The sequence below is a fragment of the Delphinapterus leucas genome, chromosome 7 (genome assembly GCF_059928025.1).
Source record: "Delphinapterus leucas isolate spDelLeu-1000000601 "Yukka" chromosome 7, BTC_Dleu_Yukka2, whole genome shotgun sequence".
Lineage (NCBI taxonomy): Eukaryota > Metazoa > Chordata > Mammalia > Artiodactyla > Monodontidae > Delphinapterus > Delphinapterus leucas.
The window spans coordinates 46,878,932-46,897,253 of record NC_143135.1 but is presented as its reverse complement, the minus strand read 5'-3'; the positions used below and the strand labels follow the sequence as shown (position 1 = coordinate 46,897,253).

Sequence of the window (18,322 nt, the reverse complement as noted above, 5' to 3'; positions counted from 1 at the left end):
GGGGGTGATAAAAATAGCACTTCCCTAATAGAGTTACAAGCGGCTCAAGTGGGTTAGGCGTGTTTTTACTTATGAAAGCCCACGGAGTTTGTCCCACACTGGTCCCAGGGTGCAGTGCCCTTTCCAGAAAGCACACACCGATGCCCAGGAACAGCCTGTGGGGTGCAGTTAGAGGCTGCTGTGGGGAGCCCAGGCCTCCTGTGGGAGGGTCCCAGGCCTCAGAACAAGTGGACCTAGACCTGGCTGTATATAGTGAATGTTCCAGCAGTGACTACATGTTCTGTTGTTTACCATGAGCCGGTCGCAGTTGTGAGTATGTGCTGTCCATGTGACGACTCAGCTAATGTTCAAGGCAGCCCTGAGAAGTAGGTACCATCAACACGCCCCTTGTAAGGATGAGAAAACTCCTCATCTGTAAGATGGGAGTAGGTAAGCTGCCCAAGGCTGTACAGCTGCCAAGCAGAGGAGCTATGATCAGAACCCACGTAATCTGGCCCCTGAGCCACATGCCACCACCATGCCACACTGCCCTTTGCCACCATGTTTGCCCTCACCCCACACCTTCCCGGCAGTTAGAAGATTCTTCCCAGACTCTTTGCCCACTCTCTCTCCCTTCTCTCCTGCCCTCTGTCTCATCTCTCCCACGTCCCCTTCTCCTCCCTTTCCTCACTCTGTCCTTTCCTCCCTCCCTTCCCCACCTCTCATTCCCTCGCTCACCTCTCCCTGTCTCTGTGTTCCTCTGTCTCAGGTAAGTGGTCCCTGATCTGTGCTGGCAGATGGGGAGGGAGGCAGGAGAAGGGGAGCCTGGATCATTTGGGGGAAGCCTTTGGGCCCCTGTGGGGAAAGCCCCCGTGGTCCCCAAGTGCAGCAGGAGACCAGGTAGTACGAGAGGTGTGGCCTGGGAACTGCCTCAGTCCCTTTAGCACCTCAGACTCTGGAAGACAACAGTGTACCTGCCTTCCAGAACTATAGGGAACTCTGGCCACCAAAGGGCTTCCCACTGCTCACGGAGCAGACCCAGGAGGTGTGAGTCTGTAAGTCAAGCTGAGGGAAGAGCCCCTGGCCCAGCTCTCCTCTGGAATCTGGTTGTGCCTGCAAAGAAGGCAGGGGAATGGGGGGATGCAGACCTCCAACCTGGGCGCCACAGGCAGCCAAAGGGCGCCTGAGCCCCCGAGGGACTCACGCTTTCCCTTCAAAGTCCATAATCTCTGCCAAACCCAGTGCCAGTGGGATAGACTTGGGACTGGGCTGCTTGAATTGGGCTCCGAGCATGTGAGTTCAGAGAATCGGGATCTAGGCAGCACCTACTGGAAGCCTTGGGTAGGTGTGCAGCCTGGGGTCTGAAGAGAGGGAGAAACCAGTGTTTTGGGGAACCCAGCAGCACAGAGGGTTTCCATCAGTTCTCAGAAAGATGGATGCTGCCCCAGAATAAAAACCATTTTGTAGAGTCCAGAATATTTGAATCCAGGTCTTTTTTCCCCCACTGGAAATAGGTTTTAAAAGCTAATTTCTCTCCCTCCTTTCTGAGGCCTGGCCCAGCTTCTCCCTCTTCCTGCTGCAGCAGTTTCATAGTAAAGTGCCTCTCACCTCTGCCCTGCACCCCTGATGAATGCCTTGAGCAGCAATGGCGTTCCCCTTCCTAGGTGCGGCCCTGAGCCCCTAGCGAGGGTCATGAAGGTCTAACCCAGGTGGAAGGAGCCCCAGCAAGGGACGTCCCCTGATCCAAGAAGGGGGTGCAGGTGGAGAAAGGGAAAAACCACATGGTGGAAAGAAGTTTGATGTGAAACTTATTACGTGAGCACTGGACCCAGCCCCGAGGGGAGAGTGGGTGAGTGTGGCCTCACTGGAGCCTCGGGGCTCAACATGGCAGCAGAAACAGAGAGGTTGTCTCTAGGTTGCGGGCAGACCCACTGGTTGGAGGGGCTATTGCTGGGTGACGGAAAATGGCCCCAACAGGAGGGAGCTCAGGAACAATCTACTCTGGATGTACCAAGAGCCTGAAGAGATCTGGACACCCTTCAACCTCGTGTCTGGGGGTAGGAGGTTGCTACCTTTGCTGGGATAAAGCAGTATAAGAGTCTTCCCCAGGGGCCAGGAGCAGAGATGAGGTTTGCTCATGAGGTGCCGATGAACCAGCACCCTTTTCTGGATTTTAGCTGTGTGCACGTGCACGCGTGTGTATGTGTGTGTGTGTGTGTGTGTGTGTGTGTGTGTATGTGTCTGGGTCATCTGATCATTTTTTCATGATAAACCAATCTTGATCAAGTATTTTTCTGGACCAACTTACCTTCGTATCAGCCCATCTTTATTCATTCATTTTTAGCTAATTATAGTTTGGGAGGTAACATATAGCTAAATATTGACTTGCAGACTGACAGAATTCTCTCACTGGAATTTTCACCAAGAGTGATACACAGTCACAGCTACAAAGCATCTTTCCTTAACCTACCCTCACCTGGTGGCAGCACCCGCAGATGGGTGGTGCTGGGGATCACTCAGTGCCAGATTTAGTCTGGCCTTGACTATCTCTGACAGCTTTAAGGGCGAGAGCAGTTATCTCCATGTAGAGGTGAGATTTCCCAGGCAGGAATTTCACGTGGATTCCACCTGTGGCTCCTACATGTCTCATGATATGGGGCATGGTTTCTGGGACCAGGCCCAGGAGAAGAGGACCCATACGAGATTCCATGATGGGCCCTGCAGCAGTGTCAAGGTTAAAATCCAACTTCTTTCTAAACACAGACTATGAGGTCCAGCTTCAGACCAAGGAGCGGGGGCATAAGCAGGTGTCATGTTCCATGGGTCCCAGGCCCCTTGTTAGAGTATCTCTGACACCAGGGCACTAAGGAAAGCAGGTGGGGAGATGGGGTCCCAGGGGCTGGCTGGGGATGGAGGGGATTTGTGCATAGCTAGTGCAAGGCTTTCCACATCCCCACTACCCACAAGCCCCAGGCTGAGGCTTGAGCTGCTACAGCCTCTAATGGTTCACGTTCAGTGCTCCCTGGCTTCCTCAACTTCAATCCTCCGTGGTGAGCTACGGCCTCAAGGAGAACCAGGTCAGGACGATTCATGCCCTACACTTAAACAAGTTTCTCATACACAGTGGCTGGGGAGGCGGGGGAGATCAGACTTTTCCTGGGTTTCCTCTGGGGGTTGCAAATCCTCTCCAGGTGCATAATCCCCGGCCCCCAGTAGCCATTCCAGCCCCAGCTTGGTTGCCCTGCTACAGAGGGAGATTGGTCTCCTCTCTGGCTCTCTCCCCCCCCCCACCATTGGTTCTACACCTGCCGAGGCAACGCCTGTGTGGCCTCTTCCTGGGGGCAGCTGTGGACTGCTATGGGTCTTCCTGTGCAAAGGGTTTCCTACTCAGGACCTCATGATATCCAGGATGGTGACCCCAGCTCACGTAAGCACAGCACTTCACAGTGTAGATCTCAGCCTTGCGGCTGTCCCCAGCTCACGTAAGCACAGCACTTCACAGTGTAGATCTCAGCCTTGCGGCTGTCCCCAGCTCACGTAAGCACAGCACTTCACAGTGTAGATCCCAGGACACAGATCATCCCCATTTCCTGGATGAGGATGGTGAGGCAGCGGTAAGCGGAGCCATGATGCTGAACTTGGAACGTTCCATGCCATGTTAGGCTGAGGAAGCACCCTGACCAGGTATGGGGCAAGCGGAGTGGGGCTGGGGTCATCTTAGAAGGCCAGCTCTGCTCTTGGGGGCTTTCAAAGCCCGGCTGCCTGACTTTGAGTCGATCTCATTGTGAGTGAATTAATTGTTGTGCAACCTACAGTGTGAGACAAGTTAATTACATAATTACTGCAAAATGACACGTTATTTCATGGCTGCAATATGGTAACTCTGTTGGAAACAACTGTAATTGCCCAGAAACTGCATTCGAGTGGCTCCGTTATCTCTCGATAACCATGTAATTAACTTGTTACAACTTTATCTGCAGCAGACTCCGAAGTTAGGACTTGGGTCCTTGGGGTGGGCACAGCCATCCTAGACATAAGGGCCCAGGGAGGGTCTGGCATTGAGGGCTCTGCTACGGTCCAGGGAAATAATGTTCATGTTGAGCGAGAAAAAAAGCCCTCATTACAGACTCCAGCCTCAAGCTCACGTGCTCAAACCCATTCACAATCTCACATGGTCACACACAGACGACAGCTCCCTGGTCTCACCAGACCCACTCAAATATACCCACTGCAGCCTCTCTTTTCTCTCACGTGCACGGGTGCGGCTCCTTCATAGAAAGTGGAAGTCCCAAAGTAGAGAACTCCTACCCCAAGATCCTTGGCCCTAAAGATCCCTTCCCACAGACTGGGCCACTGGCCACAAAACCATATCTTGGAGACGTAGCCTCCTCCAAGTGCCCATAAGAGCTCAGCCATCCTCCCGCTTCCCTCAAGTGGAGGAGCAGGCCCGGGGGCAGGTGACGTGAGATGGCAGCGCATCCCCGCTTCGCCCAGGCAGCCAGTTCCCTGCCCAGAAGCAGGCAGAGGATGAGGCTGTAGGCTAACTCCATCTGGGCTCTGGTCTGGGGAGCCTGTCCATATAGCCTTCTCTGTTCAGGCTTTGGACCCAAGGAGCCTCTCTTTTTAATACTGTTCAGTGATACCTTTTCAGTTCCAGGCTATGTGCTCGGCGCTATGGCTTCAGCCATGACCAAGACAGCATCCCTGCTGCCCTGGGTGAGCCTAGCTCAGCCGCTGGATGTCTGGCTGCCTCCCAGCCTGAGTACCTGCCGGCGTTCTGTCTGTCCCTACCTATCTCTGCCTACACATCCATCTACTTGTGTGTCCATCTCTCCTGCTTGCCAGTACACGTATGTGTCTGACTGTGTGTCTGTTGACTTGTCTGACTCTGCAGTCGTCACAAATGGTCCCATGTCTGCTGGAGGGAACCAGCCTGTCCCAGGTCTCCCCGTGGTGCTCATCCTCACCTTGATGTGCTCTGTTTGTTTTCCTGGCTTTCCCCCTTCTCCTCAAGGGCACGGACTGTGTCCAGTCCATGATTCATCCTTGTGTCTGGTACTTGCAGCGCAGGGCTGAGACAGACAGATTTGCCGACGGAATGAAAGAAAACCTCCCGCCTGCGTGGGCTGAGTTAACAGGGAAACAGAATTGTTTTCACTCATCCAGGGGAGCAGAAAGGCAGGCCCCAGGTTGGGCCCAGGCTGTAAGGAAGAGACAGCAAATGCTGTCCGTCCCCATGAAGGTTAAGAGGGGTTTAAGAATGGAGCTCCCATGGCAGGGAGCTCAGGATTTGGGGTCCTACCATGGAGGCAGACCAGAGCTGGGTCCCTGTCTGGGCAGTCTGGGGGGTTTCAATGGTGGATGTAACACAGGAGCCCAGGGAAGGGAGGTTTTCATCTCGGGGGCTAGGGTATATGCTCTGCCGGGGGAGGGGGAGGACACCCTAGCCCCACCTTCTGGCTGAGGGGGTGCTTGGGGTTGTCCCCTCCCCTCCAGCTTGTTCCCGCTAAAGCCCACCTGGAGCCGCCCTGCCGGCAAGGGCATACACTAGAGCCCCAGGCACGCCCCGCCCAACCAAGGACCAAGGGGAGGGTCTTGTTTTACTCCCAAGCCAAGGGGAGGGGCCCCAGGTCTGTGTCAGTCATGTGATCAATGCAGAATAACCTCCCCGGAAACATTCATAAGTTTAATCCACGCCAGTAATAAAATCGCATTACATTTCTCATAAAATAAATGTTCCCATTTATATACAGAAGACAGACTGTACAGGCCCAGCCTGGCCCCAGGAGGGGTCACACACAGACGGGCGGCGCTGGAGGAAGGGCCCTTCCTCCCATCGAGGACAGAGGAGCTGTAATCGGCAGGAGAGCGGCTGGCCAGCCGGGCGGGTGGGCAGGCGGGCGGGCGGACGGACGGGCCGGGCGGCCAGGCGCCGGGCGTCACTGAACCTGGGGCTCAAAGGTGCCATTGAGTTGCCCCTCCTCATAGTCCATCTGACACAAGATCATGTTGTTCTTCAGGAAGAATTTGTCTCCCACACAAAATCTGGAAAATCCAAGCAGGAGAGAGAGGCCATGGAGGGGTCCCAGTGGACGGTGGCGGCTCCAGACAGGACCCCGCCCGGCCCAGGAAGTGGACGTGTGGGAAGTGAGGTCCCGGGGAGCCTGCTCCTTGAGCTTTCCAGAGGGGATCCCTGAAAGTCTCTCGGCCAGGCCCTGCAGCCTGGGGCGTAAGACACACAGATAAGCCTGGGCCACAGCCCTTCCACATAGTCAGAGCTCCTGTGGAGGTGGGAGCGGGGCTGAGGTCGGAGGGCAGGTGTAGAAATAATGTACCTCAGTGCCAGAGAGGGAGAAAGGGAGGAGGAACAAAGAAATAGGAAAAGACCAACGGAGGAGAGGGAAGGAGAGAGGCAGAGATGGAGCACGACGAAGGGATAAAATGGCTGACTTTTCCAACCCTCTGTTCCCCTCCCCAGCTTAAGGAAATGGCTCAGGGAAGGGCACTCTTCCTCTAAACAGGATCTGTGGGTTTCCGGGAACATCCTTCCAGGAGGAGGTGACGCTGTCCCACCATCTTCCCTCGAACCCAAAGCAGGCCCTGCTTTGCCTCTCTGCCCCTCTCCGTCCTCCTCAAGCGCTGGAGGACTCAGCCCTTCCCCCAAAGACGTGCCCAGGGTGTCTGAGGCCTGTAGTGGGACCCCAGGGTCACAGGCTCAGTCCCAGCAGATCCCACTTCAACCACCAGGTGGCGCTGCAACTTCACCGAGCCCTCCCAGCAGTAGGTCTGGGCAGAGCCCCAGCCAAACCAGCACTCCCTGCAGGTCCCTCTGGACCTCACCCTCTGGGAACACTTGTATGAACTCCTTCCTCACCTGGGGGCTCCTGAGAAAAGGGCCTGCCTTCTGGGGCCCGGCCCCCAGCCAGGGTTGAAGCGCTCTGGCTCCTTAGGTCCCTAGGGTCTCCCATGGGGCTCGGGGCACAAAGAAGGGGCCAAAACACCAGAAACAAGGCTGGGCTGGAACCAGAATCACAGAAGTGAGTGACCGTTCCCCAAGGGGATTTCACCTTCCAGGTCTGGGAACCCTTTTTCGCTGGAATGTCCATGCGTGCTCCTGCATGTAGCACACACACACGGCACAGGACATGCATACAGAACTCTTGTGCACACACATTTAAAACATGCATGTACAATACATGCATGGGACTCCTCTGGTGGCGCAGTGGTTAAGAATCCACCTGCCAATGCAGGGGACACGGGTTCGAGCCCTGGTCCGGGAAGATCCCATATGCCGCGGAGCAACTAAGCCTGTGTGCCACAACTACTGAGTCTGCACTCTACAGCCCGCAAGCCACAACTACTGAGCCCACATGCCACAACCACTGAAGCCCGTGTGCCTAGAGCCAGGGCTCTGCAACGAACAGAAGCCACCACAATGAGAAGACCGCGCACCACAACGAAGAGCCCCCACTCGCCACAACTAGAGAAAGCCTGTGTGCAGCAATGAAGACCCAATGCAGCCAAAAATTAATAAATAAATATATTAAAAAAATAAATGCATGGACACTACACACACTGCACACAGCTCATGCATGGCCCCGTCCATTACACTTGCACAGAGCTGTACTCCACGAACGTGTACATGTGGTATCGGAGGGCACACATTTGGCTACAGGGCTCAGGTGTACATAAAACACACGTATGAACATGCATGCTCACAACAACATGCACACACAGGACCCGCATTTGCATGCATGCCTCCATGGCACTCCTGGTCTGTGGCAGCAGGTGTCAGCTGGGGTCTGCTGAGTGTGTTGGGTCTGTTACAGGCCAGCACTCACCTCTGGTTGCAGAGCTGGCAGGCGAAGCAGTCGAGGTGATATACATTGTCCCGGGCCCGCATCACCATCTCGAAGGCTGGAATCAGCTTGCTGCAGGCGGCGCAGTTTCCTGTGGTGCCGAAGAGCCTGCAGAGGGAAGGGTGCAGAGGGCTCAGGCACCTGTTGGGGTGGTGTGGGGGGCCGGGGAGTTGCCTCCATTCAGGGCCCCACCTGCCCTCCCCCTGGTTCAGCAGGTGGGCCTGGGCAAGAGGGAAGGAGCACAGGTGACAGTGTCTAGATTCTGCTAAGAGAGAAGGCTTCAGAGAAATTGGCGCATTCACCCAGGAAGGAGACTCTGGGGACCCAGGTGTTGGCTGACACTGCCCGTCCCCCGGCTTCACTGACAATGCCCTCTCCCAGGCTTCCACTGGGGTCCCTCAAGCACCTGAGGTCACCAGAAGAACACTGGGCTGGGCCCTGAGCAAGGACTCCAGACTCACACAAGCCTGAATTTAGAGACAGTCTGCTGATCATGGGCTGTGTGTCCTCAGGCAAGTTACCGAGTCTCTCTGAGCCTCATTTATTTCAACGGTAAAATGGGGACCATAATACATTCTTCACAAGCTTGTTGTGAAAACAGTAACCTCTCAGTCACAGCTCCTTTAGTAAATGCCTATGTAGCGTTTGCTATGTGCCAGGCACTGTTCTAAGGGCTCTCCAAAGACCAACTCATTTAATCTTGACAACAACCCTATGGGGTGGTCTTTTTCTGCTACCAACTCATGGTGTGACTTGCCTAACTCCCTTTTCTTTTTTCTTCTTCTTCTTTTTTTTTTTTTGTGGTACGCGGGCCTCTCACTGTCGTGGCCTCTCCCGTTGCGGAGCACAGGCTCCGGACACGCAGGCTCAGCGGCCATGGCTCCCGGGCCCAGCCGCTCCGCGGCATGTGGGATCTTCCCGGACCGGGGCACGAACCCGTGTCCCCTGCATCGGCAGGCGGACTCTCAACCACTGCGCCACCAGGGAAGCCCTAACTCCCTTTTCTTGAACCTCAGTTTATCCTTCTTTAAAATGGGAAGGCTGGACCAGATGATCCTGTTCAAAGGTGCTTCTAAGACAGGACTGATGCCAAAAGGAAGTTCCAAGGCCATCTGGCACAACGCCTCTTTGGGGCAGGCACCCCTCCTCTTAGCTGCTGGTTGCAAAGCTCTAAGGACAGGGAACTCACTCCTTCCCCATGTAGGCCAGTCCTTGCTGAATGTTCCAGGGGTCTGAGCCAGCCAGGCCTCTGCTCTGCAGACTGGCAGCGCAAGCCCCAAGTGAGGCAAGGGGGCTGAGAGGCGGGCGGGAGGCCCTCTAATCCCTGGTTTGTCCAGCTCAAGCTCGGGCGCCTGCACAGGAGCTTGGCTCCATTATCCATCAGCCTGAGCTGCCTGGTGGCTCAGATTAAGGCAGACAAAGGCCGGGCCAACAGCATCTACTTGCCAAGAGGGGCCTTTCTGGCCACCAGCCCAATGAGAAGTGACTGCAGAGAGGCAGGCTCTGGACAGCCGTTCTCAGGGGCTGAGCAGCTCAAGGAAGCCCCGCACCCACGCCCACCCCGGCCCACTGGCCCACCAGGCCCCGAAGTCATTCCTGAGCCTCTGCCAGAGTCCGGGAGAATACCTTCAGGCTCCAGTAGCTGGCAGGGCCCAGGATGCTTGTGGGTGCGTCAGCTCTGTAGGTGAGCCCATCCTGTACTGTGGTCGTCCCTCTCCAGGTCCTGTGGACTCGTCAGATGGTCTGTCACCCCCCCTCAACCTGGTAGGTTCAGCCCCCAGGTGATGTCCTAAACCTCCAGACCTGGAGACCCCTTCCAGGTTGCCGAGGGGTGAGTCCCCAGAAGCATCCTTAACCCCTCCTCCTGGCCTCAGCATCTCTCCTCCAGCCCCAGTCAGGAGCACCGAGTCACACATCCTGGTTTATAGCACCACTTAAAAAAAAACAACTCCTGCAAAGGCAGAAGTTAAAAGAGAAGGTGCAGGCAGGTAAATCTTAGGCTCTTCGGGGAAATAGGGGAGCCTCTGCTGATAACCCCGCCCTCCCCCCCTACCCCCCGACATGCCCAGTCCTGAGCAGAGGGAGCCCCAAGAAGCCTGGCCATGACCTACTAATTAATGCGATGGGCCTTCCTTCCCCGCAAGGCCCTGCCGCCGCCCAGCAGCCTGCAGGGGAGCCAGATGCACATGTTGGGTCTCCGCCAAGGCCCCTGCTCTGCGGCCTCCTTCCAGCCTTGCCGACGTCATAGATGGCCTAAGGGAGGGTTAACTGCGGAGGAGGAGCCCCGGGGAATAGGATCCGGGTTGTGGAGGAGGGTGGGTCAGAGCTCTGAGGAATGCCAGGAGGGGAAGCGGTAGTCTTTTCACCATTCACAGAGGGGTAACCTGAGGTGGGGGAAGAGGTTCAGGACTAGCTCAAACCCAGGTCTTTAAGTTCCAGCATCAGTAGCTCTTCTTCTAGGGTCTGGCTACCTACCAGGCTCCCCAGGCGTGGGGGTGTTTAATCCCAGGGCCCACCTGGAAGATGGGGAGCTGGGCCCTGGGGAGATTGAGAAGGAGACCGTCAGGCCAGAGGGGCCCAGGGAAGTCAGAGCTTCCCCACCTGCTCCTGGAAGCCCCTCCAGGGCGTCCCTTCCCAGATTTCAGGGACGGGGTGGGTCAAAAGCACCTGGCAAAGGCAGGGCCAGAGCCACACTGGTGCCCTTGGGAAGCTTCTCTTGGGTGCCCAATGGTAACAGATGTGCCCGCCCAGGACCCGCGCTGGGCACTGAGTCCGAGGGGCAGGGCAGGGCGGTGCCAGCCTCGGAGGATGGGGCTTTCTGAGCAGAAGGGCTGGGGGGGCCGCCCACCTCAGGTAGTCGCGTCGGCACAGAATGAGGTTGGCCTTGGTGTAGAGCGTGGAGCCCACCTCGCCCAGGCGGCAGTCACAGCAGGCGCACTTGAGGCAGTCCTCGTGCCAGTACTTGTCCAGCGCCTTCAGCAGGTAGCGGTCCTTGATCTTGCGGTTGCAGCCCGCGCAGCCCTTCTGCTTCCCTTTGGGCTGGACGGAGAGCATCGGCATACCTGCGGATGGACAGACAGATGGACATGGTGGGCCCTGCGGCTCCCACCTCAGGGTACATCCCTCTGCTTCTCTCTGCTGCTCCCTTCCAGGAGCCCTCCCTGTCTCCCCAGCAGCTACCTCCCCTGGGCCTGGGTCCCGCCCTGTGTGGCCTGCCTGGCACGGCCTCCTCCCCTGCCCTGTGAAGGTCCTCCAGAAGCTGCGGGAGCCCCGCATCTGCTCTGCTGCAGGGCACACAGCTAGTCCTCAGGTCCGCCTCCCTGAGTTGTTCCTCTCCTTCCAGCCACTGCCCCCTGTGCCGTGGGATCCACGGTAGGCCTGAGGCCTCCTCATGCAGCCACCATCCATTGGCTCTTTCGGCAGCCCTGAGAATGGAATCTCGGGCTTGGGGTCCACTAGAACTCCCAGATCTTTTTGCCACCTCAAGACTTCCTCACACTGCTGTGTGCTTGACCATTTTAACCTAACACGTCAGGCTACAGCCTCTTGATTGTGGAGACGTCAAGAAGAAAGTGAGGGCTTCCCTGGTGGCGCAGTGGTTAAGAATCTGCCTGCCAACGCAGGCGACACGGGTTCAATACCTGGCCTGGGAAGATGCCACGTGCCGCGGAGCAACTGAGCCCGTGCGCCACAACTGCTGAGCCTGCACTCTAGAGCCTGCGAGCCGCAACTACTGAACCCCCGCGCTGCAACTACTGAAGCCCGCATGCCTAGAGCCGGTGCTCTACAACAAGAGAAGCCACTGTAATGAGAAGCCCACGCAGCGCAACGAAGAGTAGCCCCCGCTTGCTGCGACTAGAGAAAGCCTGCGCGCAGCAACGAAGACCCAATGCAGCCAAAAATAAATAAAATTTAAAAAATAAAAAAATAAAAAAAAAGAAGGAAGTGAGATGCCCCTGTGATACTCCCAGGGGGCAGCAGGAGCTCTGGAGCTCCTGGTCAATGCTTGGGGAGGTAGCTGGGCCTGGCCTAGTTGACGCTTTCCTCAGGAATGTTTCTAGCTAGATTCAAACTTCCTACCTGCCCTAGCCTGAGGAAGGGGACCATCGGCGCCCCAGCATCCTTGCTCATCCTACCAGGATAAGAATCTTGGAGACACTGCCCTCTCCCAGGGCCCATATGAGCTTCCCGACATACAAGGAAGTGGTAAGTACAAAAGACAGGAATCGCAGCATAGCCTTGACCGGAGGGAGGGGCAGACCTCCCACCAGGCAAGCATACCCCGTGCACACAGGCAAGGTGTGCAGGCGTGGGCATGTGTGTGCACAGAGGCACAGGCTCCTAGCCCCCGGCCCTGAGGCCATAGAGAGGGGCAGTTGAGAAGGAGGTGGGGACAGATGTTGTCTGGGAACCTGGACATCCACGTGGAGTCCTGAGGCTCGAGCGTGGTGAAGACTAGGCTTGGAGGGAAGTGCGGAGAGTCTCAGAGCCCAGCTGGATGGTGGGGTTGCCTTGCACTTGTCTAAGTCTAACTGACCCTCACAAGGGCTCAGATGGGTTGAGGGGTCACCGCTGGGGGGAACAGCCCACGCCCTCCTGCCTCCTCGGTTTTCCAGCAAGCCCCCGAAGACTCCCTCCCCCTGGGCCCAAGGTCTCCACAGGACCCCTGCACTCTCCAGGGCTCTGGGTTCAGCTCCCGTTCCCTGGCATTCCTCCTCTCCCTCCCTCCCCGTCACTGCCCCCAGCCTGGAGTCAGAGCTGCTTCCTTTCCCTTCCCTCTTCTGGATTGTGACCCTTCCTCAGGCTCCAGGAGAGAACCAGCTTCCAAAGAACCTCAGTCTCAGAATCCACAGATGTCAGGTGGGAGGGGACCCCAGAGTTCGTACAGGCAAATGCTCTCATTCTACAAATGGGGGAACTGAGGCCCAGAGAGTCCAAAGGGCTAGTGTAAGCCACTGATCAAGCTGGCTTCTGGGGTTCTTCCTCCCTCCTATGCTCTGTCTCAGCCTCGCTGCCTCCTCAGACTTCTCTTGGAGAGGGGGCAGCCCCCCAGCACCCGGGAGCAGCAGGACAGGTGAGGACAGGAAGGAGGCAGCGCATCCTCCCTCCTCCAGTGCCCGCAGGGCCCATCTGTTAGCTGGGAAGTTTGCTGCCTAATTTCCTTAATGCAGCTCTACAGGCTAATTGGTCTGAGAGAGTGAGGGGGCTCAGGCCCGCCTGTGTCTCCTCTGACAGCGGCCAGCCCAGTCACAGAGCTCAGGGGAGCCCAGAGAGGCCGCTGGGGAGCAGGCCCACCCGAGAGCTAAGGGGGGCCTGAGAGGCTCCTTCCTAGGCCTGGCCTACAGGGATCAAATGGGGGAGGGGTTCAAAGAGCTGGATATGGAAAGGTCTGGGGGCTCCCAGGGTAAAACTACTGTCCCTGGGGCCTGTGGAAGGCGCACCCAGCCAGCATAGCTATGCATATACATTCCAGCTTGGAAAACCCCAGACCAAGCCTCTCTCTAGTCCCTCCACGGCTGATTTTCCCCTTGCTCCCCAGGGCTAGCAGCAGGCCTGGCTCCCTTCCCAACAGCCCTGAGCCCTCCCAGGGCTCTATACTTGTGCTATCACTGGGAGGGGGGTGAGTGGCTGGAACATCATTACTCAGGGGATACATCTGGCCCACTAAGTTATGCCCCCAAATGAAGGGGGATCCCAGCACTAGGAGCGTCTGTCCTGCTCCATCTTCTGTCTGGCCTGGCTCCTAGAGAGGCTGAGCCTGCAGGGCTATGGACCACATGGTAGCCGGTAATTCCATCACCAGCGGGACCGAGCACCTAGAGGATGCAGGGAGGATGTGGGGAGCAAAGCCACACGCTGCCCCAGGTCCCCCGCCTGGCATACAGCAAGTGCTCTGTAAGGCCTGAATACCCTGCTTTAGGGTTCTGGACTCTGCTTCCTGGGTCCTGGAGAACTCTTTAAGAAGCCACATGGTTTCTGCCAGTGTCTGATGTCCACTGAGACACGGAACACCAGGCCCAGCCTGGCTGAGGAGGTCCCAGAGCATCTGGGGACCATGAGCTTTCTTCGCCTGGGAAGGCTGAGGTCCTGGGAGAAGTCTGACTCACCCCTCCCTTTTTTACCGAGCACCCACACTGTTTGCCCTCATTGGGCTAGTCCAGGAGACTTGAAAACACTCCTGGAAAGGTGAAGGGCCTTTAAGGGGGGCATCTATAATCTCCTTCTCCCAAATAGAGCAAGATGTTCCCCAGAGGGTCTGGGTTCTCCCTTCCTGTCCTGCCTCCCCAGCTCCCACCCAGCCTGCCTGTCGGCCCTGCAGACACCTCTTCCCTCCCTCCCTCCCCTGCCTGGCTCTGGGAGCTGAGCCTTGGGCCATGCACTTTCCATTAAGGAGATAGCATCCCTTTGCTGAAGTCCATTTGGGATCCATTTTAGTGTTATCTAAAAATCAAATCTACATGGTAATCCTTTTAATGTACTCCTGACTTTAGAAAAAAACAGCTTTGCGCTCCTTCAGGAAAGGTTTTAAAGCATTACCCAGTAATTACTACTCACTCATGAAAACACTGACATTTTACAATGGATGATGCTTGCCCCTGCATGTGCTCACGCTCAGACGCAACACACGGGACCCAGCAAAATAAACCAATTCACTCAGCCCGTGTGTTCCCCCAAATCTCAGGGTGTGAGGGGGACGACATTAGCGAGGACATGGGCCAGACTCCTACCCCGCCTCTCCCCTGGGCGGGCTGATGGTGGAAGGAGGCAGCCTCCCAGTCTGACTCATCCGGCTGTCAGACACTTACCCTCAGCTCTTTAATCTGGGGAAAAGCCAGACAGTCCCGGTGACTGGGAGGCACTGCCAGAGGTCATTCAGCTCTTCCCGCATCCTCGAGAGTGGTCTGCCAGGCCAGACCCAAGTCCTCAGCAACTCCTGCCCACCTATCCCAGGACAGCGTGTCCCTCAGATGGGACTTCTCTAAGGTGCCAAGGCCACCGGCTCCCGGTCCCACCCATGCCTCCAGTTTGGACAGCACACTGAGCCCGGCTGTGCAGCACTTCCTCTGCTCACAGTGAGCTCCTCTGAGGCAGGTCCTCCTCCACAGAATGCCCACCCCATCCAGCCCCATGTCAGGTCATGCCCTGTGGCTCCCCTGCTGGAAGCCACTGTGGCCACCACTGAGAACCCTACCTGACATTCGAGGCCCCCTCCCACATGCCAGCACCCCCTGCATGGCACTGCTGGCTCTGCTCCCTGTAGAATCCCAGGAATAATATCCCTTTCCACCCTGCAAATGGATCTCATTTGCTTCTGCCCTAGAGCCTTCCCTCCGCCATTGCTCCAGGAAGAAATGCCTTGTCCTGCCTGTCCCACTCTTCCCCAAAGGTCAGAGTCAGCAGTGGAGTTGAGGCTAAGAGCACAGACTTTGAACTCAGAGGACCTACTTTCCAATCTGGGAACTGTCCCAAGTAGCTGGAGGGCTTGGCACAAACCCCTTTACCTTTCCAACTGTCATCTGTGAAATGGGGCCATACTAGTTTCCTTCCACCAGACTATAGTGAGGGTAGAATAAGGTTCTGCAGAGGAAGCCACAGCACAGGGTCTGGCAGCCAGCTGGGACCAACAAACAGGAACTGGTATATTGTTAACATGCACCCTGGGACGCCTTTCCTGTTCTGACACTTGTTTTTTTGCTCTTTTAACTTTTTATCTTGACATTTCAAACTTCCAGATTTTGCAAGAATAGAAAGAATTCCTGTATACCCTTTACCCTGATTCTCTAAATATGAACATGTTGCCATATTTGCTTTATCCTTCTCTGTTTATCTATCCATCTACCTCCCTCCCTCCCTCCCTTCCTATAATTCTTTTCCTGACTCATCTGAGAGTTGGTTTCAGACATGAAGCCCCTATACCCATAAATACTTTGGTTTGATTTCCTGAGAGCAAGGGCATTCTCTCACGGAACTCCAGTACAATGATCAAAACCAGGAAATTATCATTGATCTAATACTATTATCTATCCATTCAGATTTAATCAGTTCCCCCAATATCTTTTATAGCAAAATAAAAGTCTGGATCACGCATTTCATTCAGCTGTCAAGTTCAGTCTACTTAAATCTGGAAGAATTCCTAAGCCTTTCTTTGTGTTTCAAGACACTAGCATTTTTGAAGAGTACGGGCCAGTTATTATGGAGTTTCCTTCAATTTGGGTTTATCTGACACCTTTGACTATATGACCTTAACTCCTCTGTACCTCTTTGTTATAAAATGAATATGAGAATAGCCCTCATAGAGTTTCCATGAGGGATCCAGGAGCTAATACGTGTGAAGTGCTCAGGACTAACTGAACCTGGCAGTCAAAAGTTAGCTCTGATTGGTGTCACCCCATTCAGCACATGGGGAAGGATGACCCTAATTAGTCACAGCTCCATCTCAGGCCGCTACAACAGTGATGGGCACATTTGGAGGAGAATTACCTGATTTGAATGTGCAACCATGGTTCAAGTCACGCAGGCACTGGTTAGAGTCCAGCCTTACCCAAAGGATAGTCTAGTGGCCACTGCAAATGTGTGCAGGAGGTCAGCCCCATCTGTCCCACAGGCTGCTTCAGGGACCAGTCAGAGGAGAAGGGGGCTGTGGCAGCTTAGGGGGTGACAGTTCAGGGCAGGTCCCTCTGTGTGCCCTGGGAGGCCTGGGGCACAGGCAGGTGTAGGCTTGGGATTTCTCATCATCTCTCCATATGCCTCAGTACTGTTCCAAATCCATGCCCACACAGCAAAACACAACTGCCCAGCACAGCGCTGGGGCTTCCTTTTCTCACACTGGGGGACAGGCAGGGAGCCTGGGCTGGACTCTTCTGGGGGCTAATGGCATTCTGCAGGGAGATATCACTGACTGAACACTGAGCAGTGCTCAGCTCACAACTGCTTTATGAGACGGGTACCATGCAGGCCCCATTCCTGTCTACTGTTGACACGTTTTTCCCCCTGAGCCTGTCCTAGGCTCCGCTGCTGGTGTGGGGCACCTGCCCCTCCTGCAGGCAGATAGAGCAGGGGCTCCATGGATCAGCTCCTGTCCGGCCTCCTGTGTGGAGCCCTGTTCTTGATCCTGGATAAATCACTGTGGCTCTCAAGGCCTGTCTGTCTCCCCAGCTGCACAGTGGGAATGATTCTAGCATGTACTTCTAAGGATGTCCTCAGGCGTATGTAGGATAAGACCTTGCATTAAATGCACCTCTCTCATCACAGAAACCAGCAAATACCCTTCCAGATGAAACCTATTCCCATTTTAACAATGGGAAAACTAAGGCACAAGAAAGGTTGTGACTTGTCATGGGTCACACAGAATGAGACAGAGCTGGGATTTGAACCCTGGCAGCCTGTCTTCAGGGCCCGAGCACTGGGCTCAACTGCTCTGATGCCAGGCGGCATGCTGCTTACCCTGAGATGCTAGTAGACCGGGGAGGGAGACATCACAGAGATTAGGAGACACAGAAGGTATGCACATGCAGGTCACACGTGCAAACATACACAGCTGCACACATACTTTCACACATACGTGTAATCACACACATGTGTACAAGGTCCACGAGAGGCGGGACTGTGTCCGCTTATTCTCCCCAGAACAGCTTTATTCCAGGCTCCAGCACAGCGCTAGCATACAGTAGGTGCTCAGTAAGTTGCATGAAAAGACACACCCCTGCATCCAAGGACACGCATACATGGGTGTCACATAAAAATATACACACATATGCCTGAGCCGTCACATGCACATTTACTGCCTTTTAAAAAACTACACTTCCAAAAAGTGGATCGTAGCTATAAATCAAGCTCTGATTTGAACAAAACCCACGAATGAGAAGCCTGGTGCTCTGTTTTTAATTCCACTTGCCCCAGGAAATGGAGGAGCACAAGCCCTGAGGTTTCACCCACGTGGACCCAGGCAAAGCAGGGGAAATTATCCAGAAGTGATCAGTCCCACAATCGTCACACCCATGTCAGCTGCTGGAGGGGTAGGGTCTGGGTCCCTGCCACCTGCAAGGTGCTTGTACCCAGCGGGGCCCACACCCGGGCCTGGAACTGCAGAGTAGGATCCCAAACAGAGCCAGCCAGCGGCCCCTCCTCGGCATCAATCCTGTTTAATAAGGAAATTTGAAAGTGTAATCTAATTTTGCAGAATCTCTTTAAATCTCGTTTTCTCAGAAGTAACTTCATTTCGCACGGACACATCCAGCCTCGTGCGAAGGCCTCCATTTCACACCAGTTTTATCTCCACAATTTCTCGTCTCACTGCACTCCTATCCCAGGGCCTTGCCACGCACCAGGCGAGGCCTGAACTAATAGCATTTCCTACTCATTTGGAATCAAAAGCCAACGAGAACAACTGTTGAAGCGCACGGCTACAGCCACCTAGAGCATGCTCATTACCGCCTCTGTGCACAACCCCTCGCTGGTAGCTGCTCATTGGATTTGATGAGGGA

The 18,322-nt window shown here is 55.4% G+C and overlaps 1 protein-coding gene across 3 annotated transcripts in view; it reads right to left on the bottom strand.

Moving 5' to 3' along the window:
* Positions 1 to 739: 739 nt before the first annotated feature.
* Positions 740 to 18,322, bottom strand: part of LMO1 (LIM domain only 1) — a 45,010-nt gene continuing 27,427 nt past the window's right edge. For all 3 annotated transcript variants that reach the window (XM_022563194.3, XM_022563193.3, XM_089915203.1), the window contains 3 exons: positions 10,687 to 10,900; positions 7,821 to 7,946; positions 740 to 6,024 (listed from right to left, as the gene is read on the bottom strand). In XM_022563194.3, coding sequence (XP_022418902.1) covers positions 5,919 to 6,024; positions 7,821 to 7,946; positions 10,687 to 10,900 — 446 coding nt within the window. In that variant the 3' untranslated portion in view covers positions 740 to 5,918. The remainder of the gene's footprint in view (positions 6,025 to 7,820; positions 7,947 to 10,686; positions 10,901 to 18,322) is intronic.